Genomic DNA, 18063 nt, shown 5'->3' on the forward strand with positions numbered 1-18063 from the left:
AATCTAATGAGTTCAACTGCCCACCTGCACAGTGAATCTGAAATCCTAACGGTCAAAGACCACCATACCCTTCTGTCATCTCAATTTTTTATCTCTACCTATCGTTCCCACCATCCCATTAATTTTATACATTCACATCCCCCTCCTCCCCGTCTACTTCGCCCCTCAATTATAAGCTGCTTCAAAGAAGACACCCAGAAAATTTTAACCGACTTTTCAGTCTACGCAAACCACCCTCTAGTTCTGGACGACCGAGACGAAGTCTCCACTTTTATTTTTAACTACTACAAACCAATTTTAAAAGACAACCATACCTCCCTTGTAACCAAGTTCCTAGCCGAAACCCCTCCGTCTAAAGTTATTTGTATCCCTCCCCCAAAGATTGACCCCTCTGAAAAATCTCTCCCACGTCCCACGCGCTGTAAGCTCTCCCAACTCCGGTCTGGCTACAGCCGGCTCCTTAACACTTACCTATCCCGCCTCGACAGCTCCATCTCCCACCTTTGCCCAACCTGTTCCCTTGCCCCCCACACAACATGTCACCTTTTCAACTGCTCCCAAAACCCCTCCCCACTCACCCCAGCAGACCTGTGGCTTCGGCCGGTAGAGGTTGCTAAGTTCCTTGACCTGGAGACAGAAGAGCCCAACCCGACCCGCGTGGGCTAACAACAACAACAACAACAGAGGTATTGACAACCCCTGAGAGGCAAAAAACAAAGGTTATAATGTGACCAGGACCTTTTTTTTCAAACTGATTATGTTCTAGTTTGTCTGATTGTTTGTTTTGGCTTAGTTGCGACATCAGGAAATTTTTCGCGCTTTACTCAGAAAAGTGTTTGTGATTTACTCATTTATTTTCAAGTTTACGAACCTTGAATTTGTATTTTCCTTTCGCTTAAGAGCTTTATTAGGCCTAACTGTCCCCCCCCCCCCACTTTTAACTATCCCCTCCCTCCTCTATGCATGTATTATTTTTGACAACAATTTCTGTATAACTATGCATTTCAAAAATGCCAAAAATTAAGTGGGTTTTCATTTTCGCGCTTTCGTATTTGTATTGATCACTATTTATATAATACCCACGTAAGAAAAATTATATTTAAAAAATTTCTGGAAATTGTTTTAAGCTATTGAAAATGTATCCGCCAAAGTTGAATTTCTGAAATCGAAATAGGGGGGGGGGGATAGTTAAAAAGATCCAAAATATTTTTACGCCCTCTCTCCGAAAACACAAAAGGTCGAATTTCAGACTTTTGTAGCTCAAAGTTTTCCATGAGAACAATTTTGTTTTCGGCTCATCTTACCTAAATTTTATCGCCTAGTAGCTTCTGCTAGTTTGCAATGCAAGCTAAGTTTTTATGTCGTATCGCAAGTAGTGCAAAGCTCTACTTCGCCTCCTTGTAAACATGGAGATGTAAACAAGAATTGAGAATGTGCTTGCGAAGTTTAATTTCATCTCTGTGTAAAACATTCCGGCTATCTCGAACTCTCGTCAGATTTTCGTTAGCTCAACGGCAGAAAAGCACTGCTGTTTAATTTCTCTATTTGAAGCCGCCGTCAATGGAAGTTTGGATGGTCGCTTGGAGTAAGCGTAGCTTATATTCTCATTGGTTTTTCTACTCAGGCTCTTCGGCGATTAAAGGAAATCAATGGTTAACAGTAACGGTATGCGTTGTTTTCATCTTCTTTAGCTCATTTTTTGTTTGTTTGAAGCAATAATCCACAAAATTCTAGAACATTCTCTGACCAATTTTGAAGCAAGAGAATGTACTGTGCATTGACCTGGTACTTAGCGAACATTCTAGAAGGTTTCCTTTAGCGACAAAATTATTTAATATTTTTACAAATTGCTGTTGCAAAAACGGGCGTTTCATTTAACTCTTACTTTTTTTTACAATTGGACTTTAAATCAGAATTTTTACATCACAAACGATTTTTTTATTCAAGTCGTCTGTCTTAGAGAAGGGGATTTATTTACTTTCCTACTCTCAACAAGAGGTTATAAATTCATCATTTGCTTGATGAATTTATGTCTGCATTTTATATTTGATCTCGTGTAGATTTTGTAGATCATTTTCTGAAGAAATTACCTCTGATTATTAAAAACCGACAATGTTTTGTAAATAAGCTAGGCTTCTTTATCTCTCCCACAAAGTTATGTTTCATAAAGGTGCACATGTTTTTTTAGGTTTATGAATTAGCTTAAGTAAGTCTTCATTGTGTGAAGCAACGCCGACAATGACAGCTGACGAGCCTATGTTGACATGTTACAACCCAGGATGCCAGGACAAAAAGTACCTGGCGAGTCAAAACTCAGATTCTTCGTGTAGATTCCACCCCAACATGCCAATATTCCACGATGGAATCAAACGATGGCCATGTTGCAAGAAGAGCTCATGTGACTTCTCCACGCTTCTATCCTACCCTGGATGTATACAGGGACCACATAATCCAGACAAGCCAGAACCACCCGCGGTGGATAAGTCGAAGGAGGAGGAAACGGCAAAGAATGGAGAGGAATCTGCAAAAGGTTTACAAATTATCGAAATAAAATTATTTGGCCTTGATGCTGTATTACTTTATACCATTATAAAGTCATCAGGCGGACAAGTAATTCTAGTTTTTAGAAATGGTTTTTGGAGGGGAATGTCTTTGAAGGTTTCATGGTTTTCCTTGCATGAGCCTGTTCCCCTTTGGATTTAATTTTACTGAAGGGTCCCAAACAAGCTGCCCTCTGTTGTGATCCTTATTGTAAAATTTGAGGTGTTCCCTGGCCTAAAATTCAGACGCGTCATTCTTAATATGCCAATAAAGCTTGTCATACTGGGGCAATGAAAACATTCAAGAAATTGAATTTAGCTTAATGGGATCGATTAAAAACTGGAAACGTTCTGGGAACGGCCATAATTTGCCCAACATTTTTCTGACATGGGACACTTTTTCACCGTTTCTTTTTGCGAGGACACATCTATCACAACTATACTATTTTTTCTACCAAAAAACTTCAAAAAATCAAACTCGTGAACAATTGTTTTCTCGTGTACTAAATATTTCAATTGTAACTATAATTTACCTTTTCTTTTTTTTCAGCTGACACTTCCAAAGTGATGGAGCAATTGTTTGCCTCTCAACAAGCCCCGAAACCTCAGGAAATAATCTCAGTTGACCGAAATCCCAGTGAGCCGATGGTCAAACTACCCGTCAAAGTGATGCCTTCCCTCACCAACGCCCTAGCCAAACTATCATCTGAACCTATCAAACTATCATCGGGGGATGAAACCCTGAAGATAAATGACCCTACGCAAATCTTGACATGTGAAAACTTTGGCTGTTCAGTGAAGATCACTCGAAGTGAAATGGACTCGAAGAATTGGCAGCTAGTTGAAGATTGTCTGCACCATCCGAAGCCTCCTGTTTTCCACGAAGGTTTGTTCTCGCAAAAAAGTGAAAGTTTGCGTCGCTCATTAGTTTTTTGCTTCGACAACAAATTAGTAAAGAATAAGATTTAAAACTAGAAACATAGAATTATCTCTTTTTAAGAAGGACGAAATTGAGGCGTTTGCTTGAAATATTGCAGGTTTTTTTTAAATAATTTTGTAATTAATGCTGAAATTGATATTTTTGAATTAATCGGCAGGTCTGCAATACTGGGGCTGCTGTCAGAAGAAACACACTGATTTTGAGAAGATGCGAAACCAGCCCGGATGCTCTAATGGGTATCACAAATGGACCAAGGGCATTTCTAAGGTAAGGGTAGTCAACATTATAACCCCATGTGAGTATAGTACGTTGGATTAGTTCTGATTTTATCATTAAACTTGCGAGAGCAAGTGTCTTGTAATCGGGAACTAGAATTTTTTTCTTGTAAATAACTTTTCTTTCAAATCTGTAAGAAATTGAACTTGCTTTATTATTGAACCCTAGCAACTTCTGCATTCCTTCGCACTTGGTCTAGAGGTAATGTGGTTGCTTTTGCACCCTTATAATCTGGGATTAGAGTCCCAAATGGGCCTGTTTTTTCAGTATGTATGAAGTTGGAAAAAAATTCTAGTTACAATTTAATGGTCGGGCTTTCGTTTATCTGCTTATGCTTTGCATGGATTTTTTGAGTTGAAATCAGTTTCCACTTAAGTTGTAGGTGTTGCTGATCTACTCCTGTAATTTGTACTTTTACTAGACTTGACTTTGTATATTTACCTTCTGCTGTTTTGTTTTTTTTTCTCTTTAAATGGTTTCGGCTTTTGTAATCGACTTTACCCACTTATTTTGGGTCGTTTAAAGGTCGAAATTTGATTATGTTTTAAAACAATTTTTCAGGTAGTTAAAGATGTAGAATGTCAAAATTTTCAAATCGATTTGCTCAAAATGTTTTTTGACAACAATTTTTAGCAATTTTTTTTAAGGCTCAATGGGCGTCTACTTGCGTTTTGTCGGCTTAGTGGACGCTCGGTAAATATTGAAATTTCATTTACTGCTGGTAGTTGTAGTTCTCGACTGTTATGGTTATGAAATTGAGTTTCTGATTTTTTTTTCGAAAAAAAAAAACGATTTTGTTTTCAACTATTTTTTTTTCGGCTTAGTTTCGTCTCGTTTTCAATTCGCTATAAGTCTTATAACTGGGAGCTAGAATTTGCTGCTGAAAATTCTCGATTCTAATGGAGTTACCTTAGTTGAAGATTACCGAGGCTATATCATCAACTGAGCTTAATTGCAGAGGCATGGTAACATTTCGGCGACTTAATCCGTTGTAAACCAACTTAATCAGGGTTTCTTGCTGAAAGTTACAGTGAAACATGCCACTTAGAACCCTTAGAATCCCACTCCTGCTAATACATGGCCGTTTTGTTGCTGTGCTTTGCTGAATAAACTTATTTCGAATTACTTATAAAATTATTGTATTAAATTGCTCTGCGACGAATTGTCGCTTCTTGAAATGATACCAATTGTCGCATGCAACTAATTGTCGCTACCGACGTATTTTTGCCGCACGAGTTCTAGATTAATGTAGTTTTTACGGACAATGAAACTTAGAGATTTTGTCTTTACTTCGCGTGCCTAAATGTTTTGTGTCTTAATTGCCATGGCTGTTAAAAATTCTGTCAGTTGATCAATTTTTAATGTCTATTCATGTAACTTCTTTAAAAGAAGAAGGGGGAAGAGCATTTCAATTACTGTGTAAAAGTCGATGCATCAATACAGTAAAGTGTAATAAAGATAAGTTCAAATTATCAGATTAGTTGCTTAAATATTATTTAATAAGTTGAAGTAGACAAATGATTAGTTCTTTACATAAGCGAGCGTAGTGTATCATAATGACTACAGTTTTGCTACAGTTTGAAAAATTTTTACCAAGGACAACTTGGGTTTTTTTTCAGAGCAATATCTAGTTTTTGTCAATTTTTAGACTTCTTAGTCAGCGTATTTGCTTAACACCTTGCTAAAATTTGATTTTGTACTTGAAGCTAGTGTTATGCCCGGAAAGTTTTTTTTGCTCGAATGTTTTTTTTTCTTATTTTAAGCTCCAATATCATTTCTTTTGTTCTCGAGTCATTTTACTAGTTGGTATTTTTTTGTCTTCTGCACGTTTTCTTGAAAATAGTTTGGGCTGCAGTTATTATGTTGTTTCGTTGTTTCGACCTTTGAAATTTGACCATTGACCTTGCACAGTAACTGGCCATCCTTTTTTCATTTTGTAATATTGTTTTATTTTAAAGGTTATACTCTACATATTTCTCTACGTGTTTCATCTTTTTCCCCTAGTTTCATTTAAAATAGAAATGCTGTTTTGAGCCGTAAATAATAAAACTAAACACTACAGGTTATAGCGTTTTATCGTGTCTTCCTCGTTTCAAATTAAAATGCAAGTGCTGTATGCATGCTTAATGCATCATAAATTTTTAGAAACTAATATTTGTTTGGTTTCGATCTACCAGAAAAAAAATTTCAATTGTTTATAAAAAGTTTCACAAACGTGATCGCAAATTATATCAGAGTGATTCTCTTCCGTATCCCAACAAATTTCAAGAAGAGTGTATTCTCCGAAACTTTTTTGGATACATTTACTTTTGTTTGATAGCCAAAACGTCATTGTTACTTATAAAGCATCATGATTTTAAAAAAACATCATGAGATTATACATTGTTTTGGAGAGTATACCCTTGTTAAACCATGTTAAACTTTTGGCAGTAATTGACCCGGTAGTTGTGGCCAAAAATTATCCGTTTTGGGGTAGAATTTTATGCCCGTATTTCGCAAAACAAATTGTGACATCTTAATCCTAAAAATTGAAGCAAGCTTTTATTTATATTTTTTCATCTAAGGTCAACCCGAATTGAGAAAATTTCGAGATGAAGTTCATGAAGTTGAAACCTATTTTTTCTCGGTTTGGCTTGTGATTTTTTGGTTTCACAAGTTTTTTTGTAGAATGGAAGGCAGGTAACGCTATACAATAATGACAGTGTTAATGGAGCGGAAAAACGTGATTGATTTCTAGTTTTATCGATTTAACCTGCGGGCTAAAGAAACTTACCTATTGAACCACCTGATTTATCAAATTGGGTTAGTTTTTATCAAAGAAGTGTATATTTATTATAAAATATTTTTGAAAATGTTTAAAGAAGTTAAATGAACAAATATTCTGTTTTTTTTTATTTCATTGACTCGTAAAAATGTCTACTGGCTTATGTTTTGAAGATCCTAATCTCAACGAGGAATTGCTCTTTTGCCTTTTTGCAATCAATTTCGAACTGGTTTCTCTCATGGATTTTTTTTTGTTGCGATAGCTGTTTATGAAGAGTGATGAAGTCTTTTTGATGAGCGTGAATTCTCATGTCTATCTAACAAATGCGTCATATTAAGAGTAATGAACGAAGTGAGTACTCTTTTGTTACCAAGTGATTCGAATCTCGACTATAACGATTTTCGTAAAATATACCACTGGATCTATTCTGATGATTCTTTGTCGAACTTGATTTTTCGTGGACCACTAAAGCACACCGGAAAGCTAAGTTCCTCCTGGCTTTCAGTGGTTGAAACAATAAAAATCACCAAGACCTACCAACACCTTTTAATTTTCTAATTTGCTATTGGAACAAAAGTTTTAGTAAAATGAACCAGTAAAATTTTTCAATTGAATTTTTTTCTATCTCTATTTGCAGAAAAACACAATTTTGAAGATTTTTTTTTCATTACTGTGTTCGGAACTTTCTGTTCTTCTTGCACAATGCCAGGCTGTTCTCTTTCCTTTTGTGTATGTTCTGCTGTTTTTCAGGCCAAGTGTCGCTTCGACCACTTCGACAACCCTGCCCTCCTCACCCTCAACATCTACGCGAAGAACAGTGACCCTGGGGCGTGTGAGTTCGAAGCGAACAGCTGCAGATTGAGGGTTAGGATAGTGTATGGAGTGGACAGACAGCAGTTCCAGAAGGATTTCGACCTCTTCTCAACTGTAGATGTCAGGTCAGTTGTTTTGTGTCTGCTGCAGTTGTTATTCTTCAAATTGATGCTGATTAAATTCCATGTATATCACTCAGTGCCTTTGATGGCAGGTTTTAAATAGCAATTACTTACGTGGACTAGAAAAGTGAAAAGGGAGACAATAGGTGAAATTAAATTTTCGGTTTGTTACGGTCTTAAAGAGGATTTTTGTTCGGGAAGGCTGATTTTGTATTTGGGACAGCTGATTTAGTTGGAATATATATAAATGATATAAAGATCCCGAAGATGTGCATATTCTCTATGGCTATTTTTCTCATCACCTGTCACGTTTTATTTCAGCAAATGTTCGGTGAACTTGAATGCCACCAAAGTGGAGGTGAAACTTAGTAAGAGTCCGATGCAGTCTTGGAAAGCAGTGGAACAGATACCTCCCCCTCCTACTCCGCCTGTGCCAAGTGAGAGCTGAGTTGCACCAACATAGATTCAAACAGAAACGGGTCTGAGGAGAAAGAAGGGAGAGTTTAAAGAAAGTGAAGTGAAATGAATATAGACAGTCGCCTTCAAAAAGTTCGAACATATTAGCCAGAATAAAGTTTGTATTTTCTAATCAGTGTTAAGTAGTAAGGCAACTAACTTACAAGTAAACTAACTGACCAAGTTAACACCCCTAAAGCAGTTTACCGGGTGCCATCTTGGTTCTAAATTAGAATTTACAGCCAATCAGAATCAACTATTTTATACTCTGTGTTGAGTGAATTTAAACCGGGCTAAATAGTAGGAGTAAGATCATAACTTGTTCTATTGGTGGTTCGAACTTCAACCCATTAATTTTTAAGATATTGAGATATATTACTAAGTTAGTATTGCTTGCTCGAACTTTTTAGCAACTGTCTTCAAAGAACGTGAACCATTATGTGCTCTCTGTATTTTGAAGTGGATTGTGAAATACATTGTGTCTTTTTCAACTACGGCAGTTGGCTTCGTTATAATTAATTTTTGAAATGCTTCAAAGTTTTAAATCATTGCAGCGTCAAATAGCATCAAAATGAACTCTGATTGCGCATATTTATGCTTCTGACGTAGAACTGAAACGCCATTTTGATTGCCGTGTTTCTACCTTGTTTGAGGTATCCTGTCAAATTTTCCGGTGATTTAACTGAGGTGTTTTTTGTTGGCTTTCGCAATATTAATGAAAAATAATGGGACAGTCAAGAAGTACAGTGCTGATTTAAATTATCCGGACAAAACGAACAAAACTTGAATTTTCAAACGCGTTTTTCTCAAATTGGGTTAAGATTAGACAAAAACTGAAGAGGACAAAAGTTGCTTAAAATTTCACCAGATTTAATATGGTGCCATTTTCTCTGCGAAATTCTCAACAAAAATTTTACCCCAAAACTGGGTCATTTTGGCTTTTTTCAATTAATCAAAAATTACGCTGAAGCTACTTTGTTAATTGATATGAAATTTATATCACAGGAAGCCTCTTACGCAGCTCAACAAAGTTTAAGAAGGGTTAAATTTCCAAAAGCTTGAGCAAATTGTTTAAAATTTGTTTTTAAACAGAGATTCTGGGTTTTATATAGTAAAAATCACATTTATTGACTATCAAGTGAAATTTTTTTCATTTATACTGGTTTTTGGAGATTTAACCCTTCTTAAACTTTGTTGAACAGTGTAAGAGGCTTCCTGTGATATAATTTTCATATCAATTAACAAAGTAGTTTCAGCGTAATTCTTGATTAATTGAAAAAAGCCAAAATGACCCATTTTTGGGGTAAAATTTTTGTTGAGAATTTCGGAGAAAAAATGGCACCATATTAATTCTGGTGAAATTCTAAGCAACTTTTGTCCTGTTCAGTTTTTGTCTAATCTTATCCCAATTTGAGAAAAACGCGTTTGAAAATTCAAGTTTTGTTCGTTTCGTCCGGATAATTTAAATCAGCACTGTATCATTCCTACCCGAATTGCAGCTGCAAAATAATAAATATCCTAAGGTAATTATTTTTTAGTTTATACTTGCTGAGAATAATTTTTTTATTATAGTTCAATTTTATAAAAAATGTTTTGAACAAGTTCTTGAGACGGGGAGTCTGTTTAGATTTTTTAAACCCCAAATTTAACACCCTAAAGTTCCTAAATGAAACAGTTCAGTAGCTCTTTTTTAGGCATATGGCCAGTTTTTACATATCTGACTTTGAAAATTGTTTCTAATTTTAATACATTTGCGAGAATTTCAAATAAAGCTACCGGCACTAGTTTTTAGGTAGTAACCATAGGTGTAAACATATTAGGTAGTAAGCAGTTCGTTTTTGAGTAAACTAATCAAAAACATATATATATATTTTGGACTCGTAGTTTTCATCCTAAATTTTGTCTGCTCTTTTTCCGTTTTTTAAAATAGAAAACTATAATCTCTGCCACGGATTTTCATCGGCATGCTTTGCAAGTCATAGACTTTTCTACTGATTTAAACAATTTTTACCATTGTTGAAAGTTTCTGTAATTTGTAAATTCATCAACTCGAATAGTTTTTTTTTCAAATGATTTTTTTTTATTCATATGATTTTGGCCTTTATTAAATTGACTCAGTCAACTCTTGCGTACTTTTCGAAGGCAGTGTTTTTTTCTTACATTAATGGTATTTCAAGAGGGATGGCTTTCGGCTCCTCAGTCGAATCATCATGAGTCGACAATTTCAGTCGACTCTGTTTTCTTGACTTGAATCCCGATTAATATAGAGTTATCAATGCTTGCTTAACGCTGTCTTTAAACCTTATTCGAGGCAAAGAGCAAATTTTTTGTATATGTAAGTTTTTTTAATGTTTGAACTTATTTTTCAACTTTTTTTTCAAATATATTTTTGTGGACTTCCGTCTGTAGAATGGTCTTAAATGCAATGGTATAATGCTCCGATTCGCCTCTTTGTTTTAAAATGTTCTCACACTTTTTAGCTTCGTAGTTTCTGTTGATTTCTTACTTTTGAGTTTAACCAATGCGGTATTTTTCTTTATGTTTTTGTACAATTTTTACGAGACTGATTGTTTTTCTATTAAAACTTGAATATGACTTTGGAAAATTTTTTCTTTTTTGATGTTTTTTAAATTAGTTATGTTTGTCTTTGGACCACAGATGGTGCGAAGCTCCGCTTCGCCTAGAAAACAGCTCCTCTTCCCCTCTGGTATGTTCTTTGAGCAAATTGAAACAAGGGCTAGAAATATGCTTAACGAGTACAAGTTTAAAACTTGCTGATACCTTTTTTCTAAGTAATTTTTCCTCTCTGCCGATTTCTTGAAAAAATTTGAAGCTTTTTCTGCAAAAAAAGTAACTAAGATGAAACTAATCATCTGCCTAAATCTTTCAAAGAATCTTGTACTCCACAGCAACACGATATGTCGAGGTTGAACCTAAATTCTTTTTTATCGTCTCGGTTATAGCAACTTGTTTGGCTTCTTGTTTTCCGAAAAATATTTTGATTGTTCCAACTTTTTCATCTTAAAATGTTTTTTCATGCGCGCACATAGACAAGCTAGGATTATATGAAGTTATTTTTTTGGCCATCTAGAATGCATGCCGCGGTCTAGTGGTTGCTTAACAAGACAGCGATGCGCCGCGGAACCGCCAATTCGTCCGTTCAGTTTCCTTTGGAGCGGGGAATTTTCCTCTCTGTCTGAAAAGTGATCAAGGCCCGATTCGATTCCGTGTGCACATTTCAACACTGCTTTGTAAAGCCTGCTCAACCGCGCTTAGCACCTAAAGCAGGCCGTTGTCCGCTCAGCGCGGTAACAAGGCATTATTCGACGACTGAGACGGCCGCGGTTGAAGGGAACGGAGGGAGGGGAGACTTGTTCCCCTCCTTTTGAATGAGTTGCGTGAATACATTGGAAGGGAAACATTTTCAGCAGAGCAAGCAAAGCACCGCAAATGTTTGCTACGCCACACCACGAGTGCATTTTCTTTTAGAGGAACGACGCTTTCTAAAATAAGGCAACGCAACGTACCGCCGCTTCCACCGCCGCTAAGAGAAAAGAGTAAGAGCTAGCAAGTAAAAGCAAAAGCTCATTTTGTACTATTCTCTCTTTCTCTCTCTCTTTTCTAAGTCGGCGCACATTTCTAAGCGCCGCTGGTTGACGCTGCAACACGGAAAAGAGAGCACGAATTTTAGACGCCTAGCATAGTGGTGGTGTTGGTGGTGTTTTGTGCAAGCGTGTTAGCAGTATCTAGTAGCTTAGCGCCGCCGCTGCTGCCTCCGCCTTGCAGACATTTGTGCGGTATTTGCATTGCTCCTAATGAGATCTGCCGAATAGTCGCAACTGAACAGGTTCAGCTCATTCAACATACTCAAGTGGTAAGTTGTTGACTATGTTGTTGTACACGAATAGCTCTTAAATTGTTTGTTTCTCCTTAATTCTTATGAAGAACAAGTTTTGAATTTTATTTGAAATTACTTTTTTCACAAAAGCGTTTCTAGCATAAGCGAACACCCACCTTCTTCGATTTATTTTTCATCAAAAGCCCCTTTCGAAAACTTAAGATAGCTAAATATGAGGTGATGAAACCTTATTTATAGGTTGAAATCTCAAAAAAAATCCTTTCACGGAATTGTCGTGTATTTTCCCAATTATTTAAGTGTAAACAGCTCCGTGCGTTTTACCGGCATAAATACCAGCAAAAATGAAATCGGGTTACTTGAAAAAAAATGAAGACAAAAAAACTCTTGAAAGTCTTCAGTCGCCGTCAATTTTGTAGATACTTAAAAACCAGGGGAGGAGGATCTAGGATTTTTTCAGAGGTAACAGATTTGAAAAAACTTTAATCGAGTTAGAGCTCTCCAACAACACTATAAGACCCTTATTTTGCAAAAATAAGTGTCATATGGCAGTGTTCGGTGCACGTGAAACGATATACGACAAATTATTCAAAATGACCTTTATTACGCGCGCGATTAGCAAGCTTTATCAAATCGGAATGTAGACTTTTTTTCAGGTTATGTGTACAACTAGTTTAACAAAATCAGTTAAATCACATATGGGTGGGTACTAGCTGGCTGTGTACTAAGTTACTATTAGCTACTGCGTAGGTGGTATTTCTACAGGGTAGTTTCCGGGGGGCATGAAACTTTTAAAAGCTTAATACAAAATTAGTTTTTTCGGCGCAAGTGATGTCTGCTCAAAGATTGTCGGCTTCGTTTCTGCTTCGTAAAATTGTTCAATTTCTAACTTGCTCTCTAGATGTCTTGCTTGGCATGTTTGCTTAGAGTTTCTGTTCCATCAGAACAGGTATTTTGATTATGTTTGGGAATGGGTTGTTTATTATTTTTTTGAGACGCTTTGGAAAATTTTTATCACTTTTCGCAAACAATTTTTTTTCTTAAAATTCTTTTTCTGGTTATCAAAAAAGGGGTATCCATAGAAAGACCGCCTGCACCCTTGCATGCCTGCATACTCCTTTGGTCTCTTTTTGCTTAACCACTTTGTCTACAGCCTTCGAAGTCTGTGGGGGTATTTGACCGATATTTTTGGTTTTTTTTTTCATTTTCTCAAAAAATAATCTACCCAATTTAAGATTTTTGTTTCAATGCAAAGAGCTGTTTTGGAAAGCTCCTCTCCTTAGGCGGCTACGCCCAAACTATTTACACATGAATCTATGGCACGAATAGTGAAGTTTTGATTTTTTTGGCCGTTTCTTGATTTTTTTTTGTTTTTTAACCTGAAGTTGTTGGTTCAATGGAGATAACAGGGTGGAGTGAAGCTCCATTGCATTAGCGGCCTCTCAAAATTTTTTACACTGAAGGTTATCGTCCTCGGAAAAGTCCGTTTTTTGATCGTTGTTTTTTTTTTACAATTTTTATGATTTTCCCATAGGAGTCATATCAGATATGTTGGGTTCAATCCAAAGAACGGGTTGTGGAAAGCTCCTTTGCATACGCGACTACACCCAAGATTTTTGACCGCTTTTTGAAGTTTTTCTCCTTCTCTCGAGAAATGCGCTGCCAAACCTGGTTTTTTGGTTTAAATCGAAAGAACCAGTTGGGCGAATCTCTTCTGCATAAGCGACTACGCGCAAAATTGCTATGAAACAAAAAGCTATGATTCTCGGAAACGTTAAGTATCTGATTTATTGACTGTTTTTAAGACTTTTCTCTATAACTATCCTGTCAAATCTGTTATTGTAGGTTTAATTGACACAAAAGGTTGTTAGAAGCTTAATTTTGTAGTTGGCTACGACCAGTTTTTGTGACCGTTTTTCGTGACTTTACTCGAAAATTATTGTGCCAATTCTCAAGTTAATTTTTATACTCGAAAATTATTGTGCCAATTCTCTAGTTAATTTTTCAATCGATAAACATGCGAATCTTCTCTACTTTACCGGCCACGATCTGCTTCTAGAAGAAGAAAGTTTCAGATTTCGGAAAGTCAAGTTTGAAGTTTGACCGCTTGTTGGAAACTTTTCGAATTTCCTAAAAACTACGCTATCAACTCTGAGATGAAAAGTTCAATCGAAAGATGCAGTTGTGCGAATTTTTCCTGCTACAATGGCTTTTTAAATGTTTTTATAATAGAAATGTTATTTCTTCGGAAAATTCCAAAATCTCAAATTTTCACTCTTCTCGGTTAATTTAGTAGATAAACAAATAAGGTTTTGGGCTGAGTCCAATTTTTGAAATTACGCATTTCGTACAGCATCAGTATAACAATTTAAAGTTAAAAAAACAGTTTAAAAATTATCAAACCCGTTCATCCAGATTTAGCCAGGCCTTAGGTGACCTTCATCGAGTTATCGAAAATTTTGGTTCGCCCAGTTTTTTTTCTTCGTTTTTCCCTTTTTTGATGATTGTGTTGTATTGCAACAGGTGCGAATCTCCGCTTCGTCTATGTGTACGATAGAAGATCATACTATTATACGAGAGATCAGATTTATACGATAAATACGATACTGATAATTGTCGACTCTTTTTGGCGAGACAAGGCTTTTTCATTGAATACTGCAAGATTGATTGATATTAACGGCGGCTCAGTCTAACATAAAGAGTTTTTTTAGAGTAATCAGAAATTTTCCGGCAAAAAATATCGAGCTGCAAAAACTATCTAAAAACTTTGAGCGATTGCTGTAATCGGCTGAAATTATACGGTTATACGTTTTAATACGAAAAAGAAAATATACGAGTATACGATAATAAATTTTGCGATTTTTACATATACTTAGATATTTATACGTCAATACACTGATCGCGGGTAATTTTTTTTAAAAAAGGATTCTTTTTGATTGGTTTTGACCAAAAAATCGCGTTTTGCACCGCGTGCTCTCGCCTCTGAAAAACTTTTTTTACCGCCGAAAGTTCTAAGGGTATGCCGGCTGAAAAGGCTTGTCGTGAAATAGCACCAAATTTGGTCATTAAAAGGCGATTTTTTATGCCTGTATTTCGAGATTGAGACATGCAAAAATTCCAAAAAAAAATCCAAATAATTTTCTACGAGCAATTTTTCTGCTACTCTTGTCTACGTTTGCACAATCGATGTTCTAAATCTCTTTTTAAGATAATGACGCCCTGAGCTCAAATGGAAAAAGATCTTTGCCCTGCTAGCATTTTTGGAGGTTTGGATCTTTGCCCTGCTAGCATTTTTTGGAGGTTTGGATGTTATTTTTTTTAAATTTGATTAAAGGCTTAAGACGATTTATCCACAAGGGAAAGGAGCAACATACAAACTGTTCGATTCTTCACGGAGAACCGCTATTACGCCTCTGTCTTAGATATTTATGCAATTTTTGGTTATTTTTCTGCGTTGGGTAATGTTTCCTCACCCTCAAGCAACGAGCACGGATCATGGTGGGCCTGGAACATCCGAATTTTTGATGGAGAGGAGGAGACATAAACACTTCACCACTGCTCCCCAGTTTGCTGAACTGAATTATGCGCGCTTTAATGCGGTTACACAAAATCCGACGCCCTAAAATAATCATCTATAATTAATTGAAGGCCAGTTATTGTTTTCAAATTAAGATTTTGGTTTTCTTTCGATTTGTGTCCTCTATTTTTTTTTTCATTTTTCCGTTGTTAGAATTAGTTTTTACAACTTTTTTTTGCATTTTCGAGCCAACGAGAGTAGTGTAAAATATCAATCCACTTTTTCTCCAACTAAACTTGCAAATTGTATTGCTCATTTGATGCCACTTTTGCTGCATAGCAATGGCAATTGAATAGCATCTGTTCTCTGCTTTTTTGGTGGCTAGTGGTTTTCCATTGCCGAGCGACCGTGGCGCAGATGCGAGGACGTGAAACTCTTTATCTAAAGGTCGGCAGTTTGATGCCGACACATAGTATAAGTTTTTTAAGGCCTGATTCAATATTTTCCCCTTGTTTCATGTTTTACCTTTTAGAGCTACCTTTTGCTGTTTTCTCTCTTGTTTTTGTGAACTGCAGCTTCGCTTCTGTGTTACAAAGTGCAGTTTCAAACCGGTGTGAAGTTCATTGAGCAGGTGTTAATTTTGGCATGGAATTGTTCTGAATGCTTCATATGCTGATCACTAGTAATTTTTTTTAAACCCCAATTTTTTTTCATAAGGCGCTTCAAGGTGAATTATAATGTACATTTTGCATTCTAAATTGTCAAACTTTTTTGCATGTTAAACGTTAGAGTTTTGCATGTTTATCAATGGTCTTTTTCGCGATGTTTTTACTTTCATCAGTTATGTCGGGTTTTACTTAAACCCTTTCCAATAGTATCTTTAATCCATCGATCTTATCTATTTTAGTAATGGCCTATCTTTAGTAAGGCCATATAATTAAGTAATTATCTTTAGTAAGGCCATATAATTAAGTAATGGCCTAGGAATATCTAAGTAATCTATATCCAAATATTTCAAAATTATCATGTTGGTTTCTTAAATTAGACTGTGTTTTGCTAGAATACTGTTTGGTGCTCTAAAATGAACTAATTGTAAATGTAGGACTCCGAGTTAATATCTGTGAAAAATTGATTTTTTTTTCAAAACAAAAATTGTTAAAAGATTGTTTAGAATTGTTCGCAAAACATATAAACAATCTCAAACTTTTTTCTCTAACATATTTGTGCAGTATAATCCGACTAACATTTGGGACTACATTCACTCAATATCTGCTTTTTTTTAAATGTCTGCATGATGTTTTTACGCTTGCGATTAGGAAGCGTTATCAAACCGGAACGGATTATAGACTTTTTTTGGGTTAACAACTAGTTTAACAGAATCACTATAATCATTTTACCTTTGGTTCTTATGAAATAAAAAAAAGTCAGACGTTAATTCGCGCGTGTGGCGAAGAGCTAACGCACCTGCCTTTAAAGACAAAGGTCAATGAGTCGAATCCAGCTAGGTCTTTTGTTTTCTTTTTGTAAGCGGAAAATTTTCCGCTTGTCAAAAAATCTTTCTGTGTCTTCGGTTTTGAGCGAGTAATTGAATTCCAAGAAGTTTTGCCTATTTTTAAAAAGTTTTGCCCATGTAGTTTAAAAATTTTGAAAGCTGTTTTCTTTATAAGTTCAAGTTCTGTGAATTTGGCGCAGTGGTGTTACCCAAGCTTGAGACGACAAATCCCGGAAGTCCAATTCGATTCCAATCGGGACCTGTTTTTTTTTTGTTTAAACAGAGGTTTTTCGGGTTTTCCAGTTCATAACGCGGTGTTCAAGGAATTTTGCCTTGGCTCTTTGGTTAAGTTTTGCGCAAAAAAGGGCAAAGAATTTCAAGCAATAGGGCAAAGAATTTCTAGCGGGCAAAAAATGGCAAAGAATTTCTAGCGAGCAACTAGTGTTTTAGTAAGAACCATTTTTTTTCTAATCTAACTCGCAAATAAAAGTGTTCTTTGAAAGTTTTAACTCACGATCTGTCGCATTGGAAATTTCATAGCTTCTGTTCTCTCCTTTATGTGTGGCTAGTGTTTGTGATGGACTAAGCGAAGCGCCCAGGGCTCAGTGGTTAGTGCATGAGACTCTATATCGCAGTAGGTCGTGGGTGCGAATCCGATACCTCGCCGAATTTTTACTACTTCGGTTTATTTTTTCTTTTTCTCATTGCACATTTTAGAATTCTAGAAATTGTTTTTGTCGTGTTCTCGCTAGTGTTTGCGAAGCGAAGCTTCGCATCTGTAGGACCTTAAAAGACAAAATATTGTTCTGAAAAAAGCTACGAAATACTTGTAGTTGGTGTGTTTTTTGCTTTTTAGACAATTCTTCAGACGGAAAAGCGTTAAGAGGGAAAAATCAAGGCTCCTGTTGTTCTGCTTTCAAAGAAAGTAACGAAAATAGATGATTTTGATGTTTTTTCTTTTTTTAGGCCATATCGAAAATACTATTTTAAAAAAAGATTGCAATTTGAATTACTTTATTCGCTCTTCGAAGAATTTATCGATGATAATGAAAGCGTAATTGTGAATCGTGGCGATTTATCCCGCTCTCAAAACTTTTCAAATTTCATTTAGGAGGTGCTAATTTTTCAAATGTATTCTTATATTTATATTTTTTCTATTGGCTGGCTGTTGCGCAATATATGCTTGGTGATTTTTTATTCAGACCAATTTCTGAAAGAAAGTTATCAAGTGGGGATCGAACCCGGAAACTTTGTGTTCGCTAGTGGGTGTGCCATGCAATATCCCTA

The 18063-nt window shown here is 36.0% G+C and overlaps 1 protein-coding gene across 3 annotated transcripts; it reads left to right on the forward strand.

The window, feature by feature from the left end:
* The first annotated feature begins 1643 nt into the window (after positions 1–1643).
* LOC134853975 (cysteine and histidine-rich domain-containing protein 1-like) lies at positions 1644–8448 on the forward strand. Of its 3 annotated transcripts, none has more exons than XR_010164388.1 (7): positions 1644–1665; positions 2189–2530; positions 3091–3426; positions 3638–3747; positions 7271–7458; positions 7777–8004; positions 8322–8448. XR_010164388.1 is itself a non-coding variant. In XM_063870007.1 (6 exons), the coding sequence occupies exons 2-6, from the start codon at positions 2239–2241 to the stop codon at positions 7901–7903; spliced, it is 1053 nt and encodes a 350-aa protein (XP_063726077.1). In that variant the 5' UTR covers positions 1644–1665; positions 2189–2238; the 3' UTR covers positions 7904–8261. The 3 variants fall into 3 exon arrangements, 1 of the variants encoding a protein (XP_063726077.1); XR_010164389.1 differs by having other exon boundaries at positions 8337–8448; XM_063870007.1 differs by lacking the exon at positions 8322–8448 and having other exon boundaries at positions 7777–8261.
* Positions 8449–18063: the final 9615 nt, after the last annotated feature.

This window comes from Symsagittifera roscoffensis, chromosome 9, assembly GCF_963678635.1.
Source record: "Symsagittifera roscoffensis chromosome 9, txSymRosc1.1, whole genome shotgun sequence".
Taxonomy (NCBI): domain Eukaryota; kingdom Metazoa; phylum Xenacoelomorpha; order Acoela; family Convolutidae; genus Symsagittifera; species Symsagittifera roscoffensis.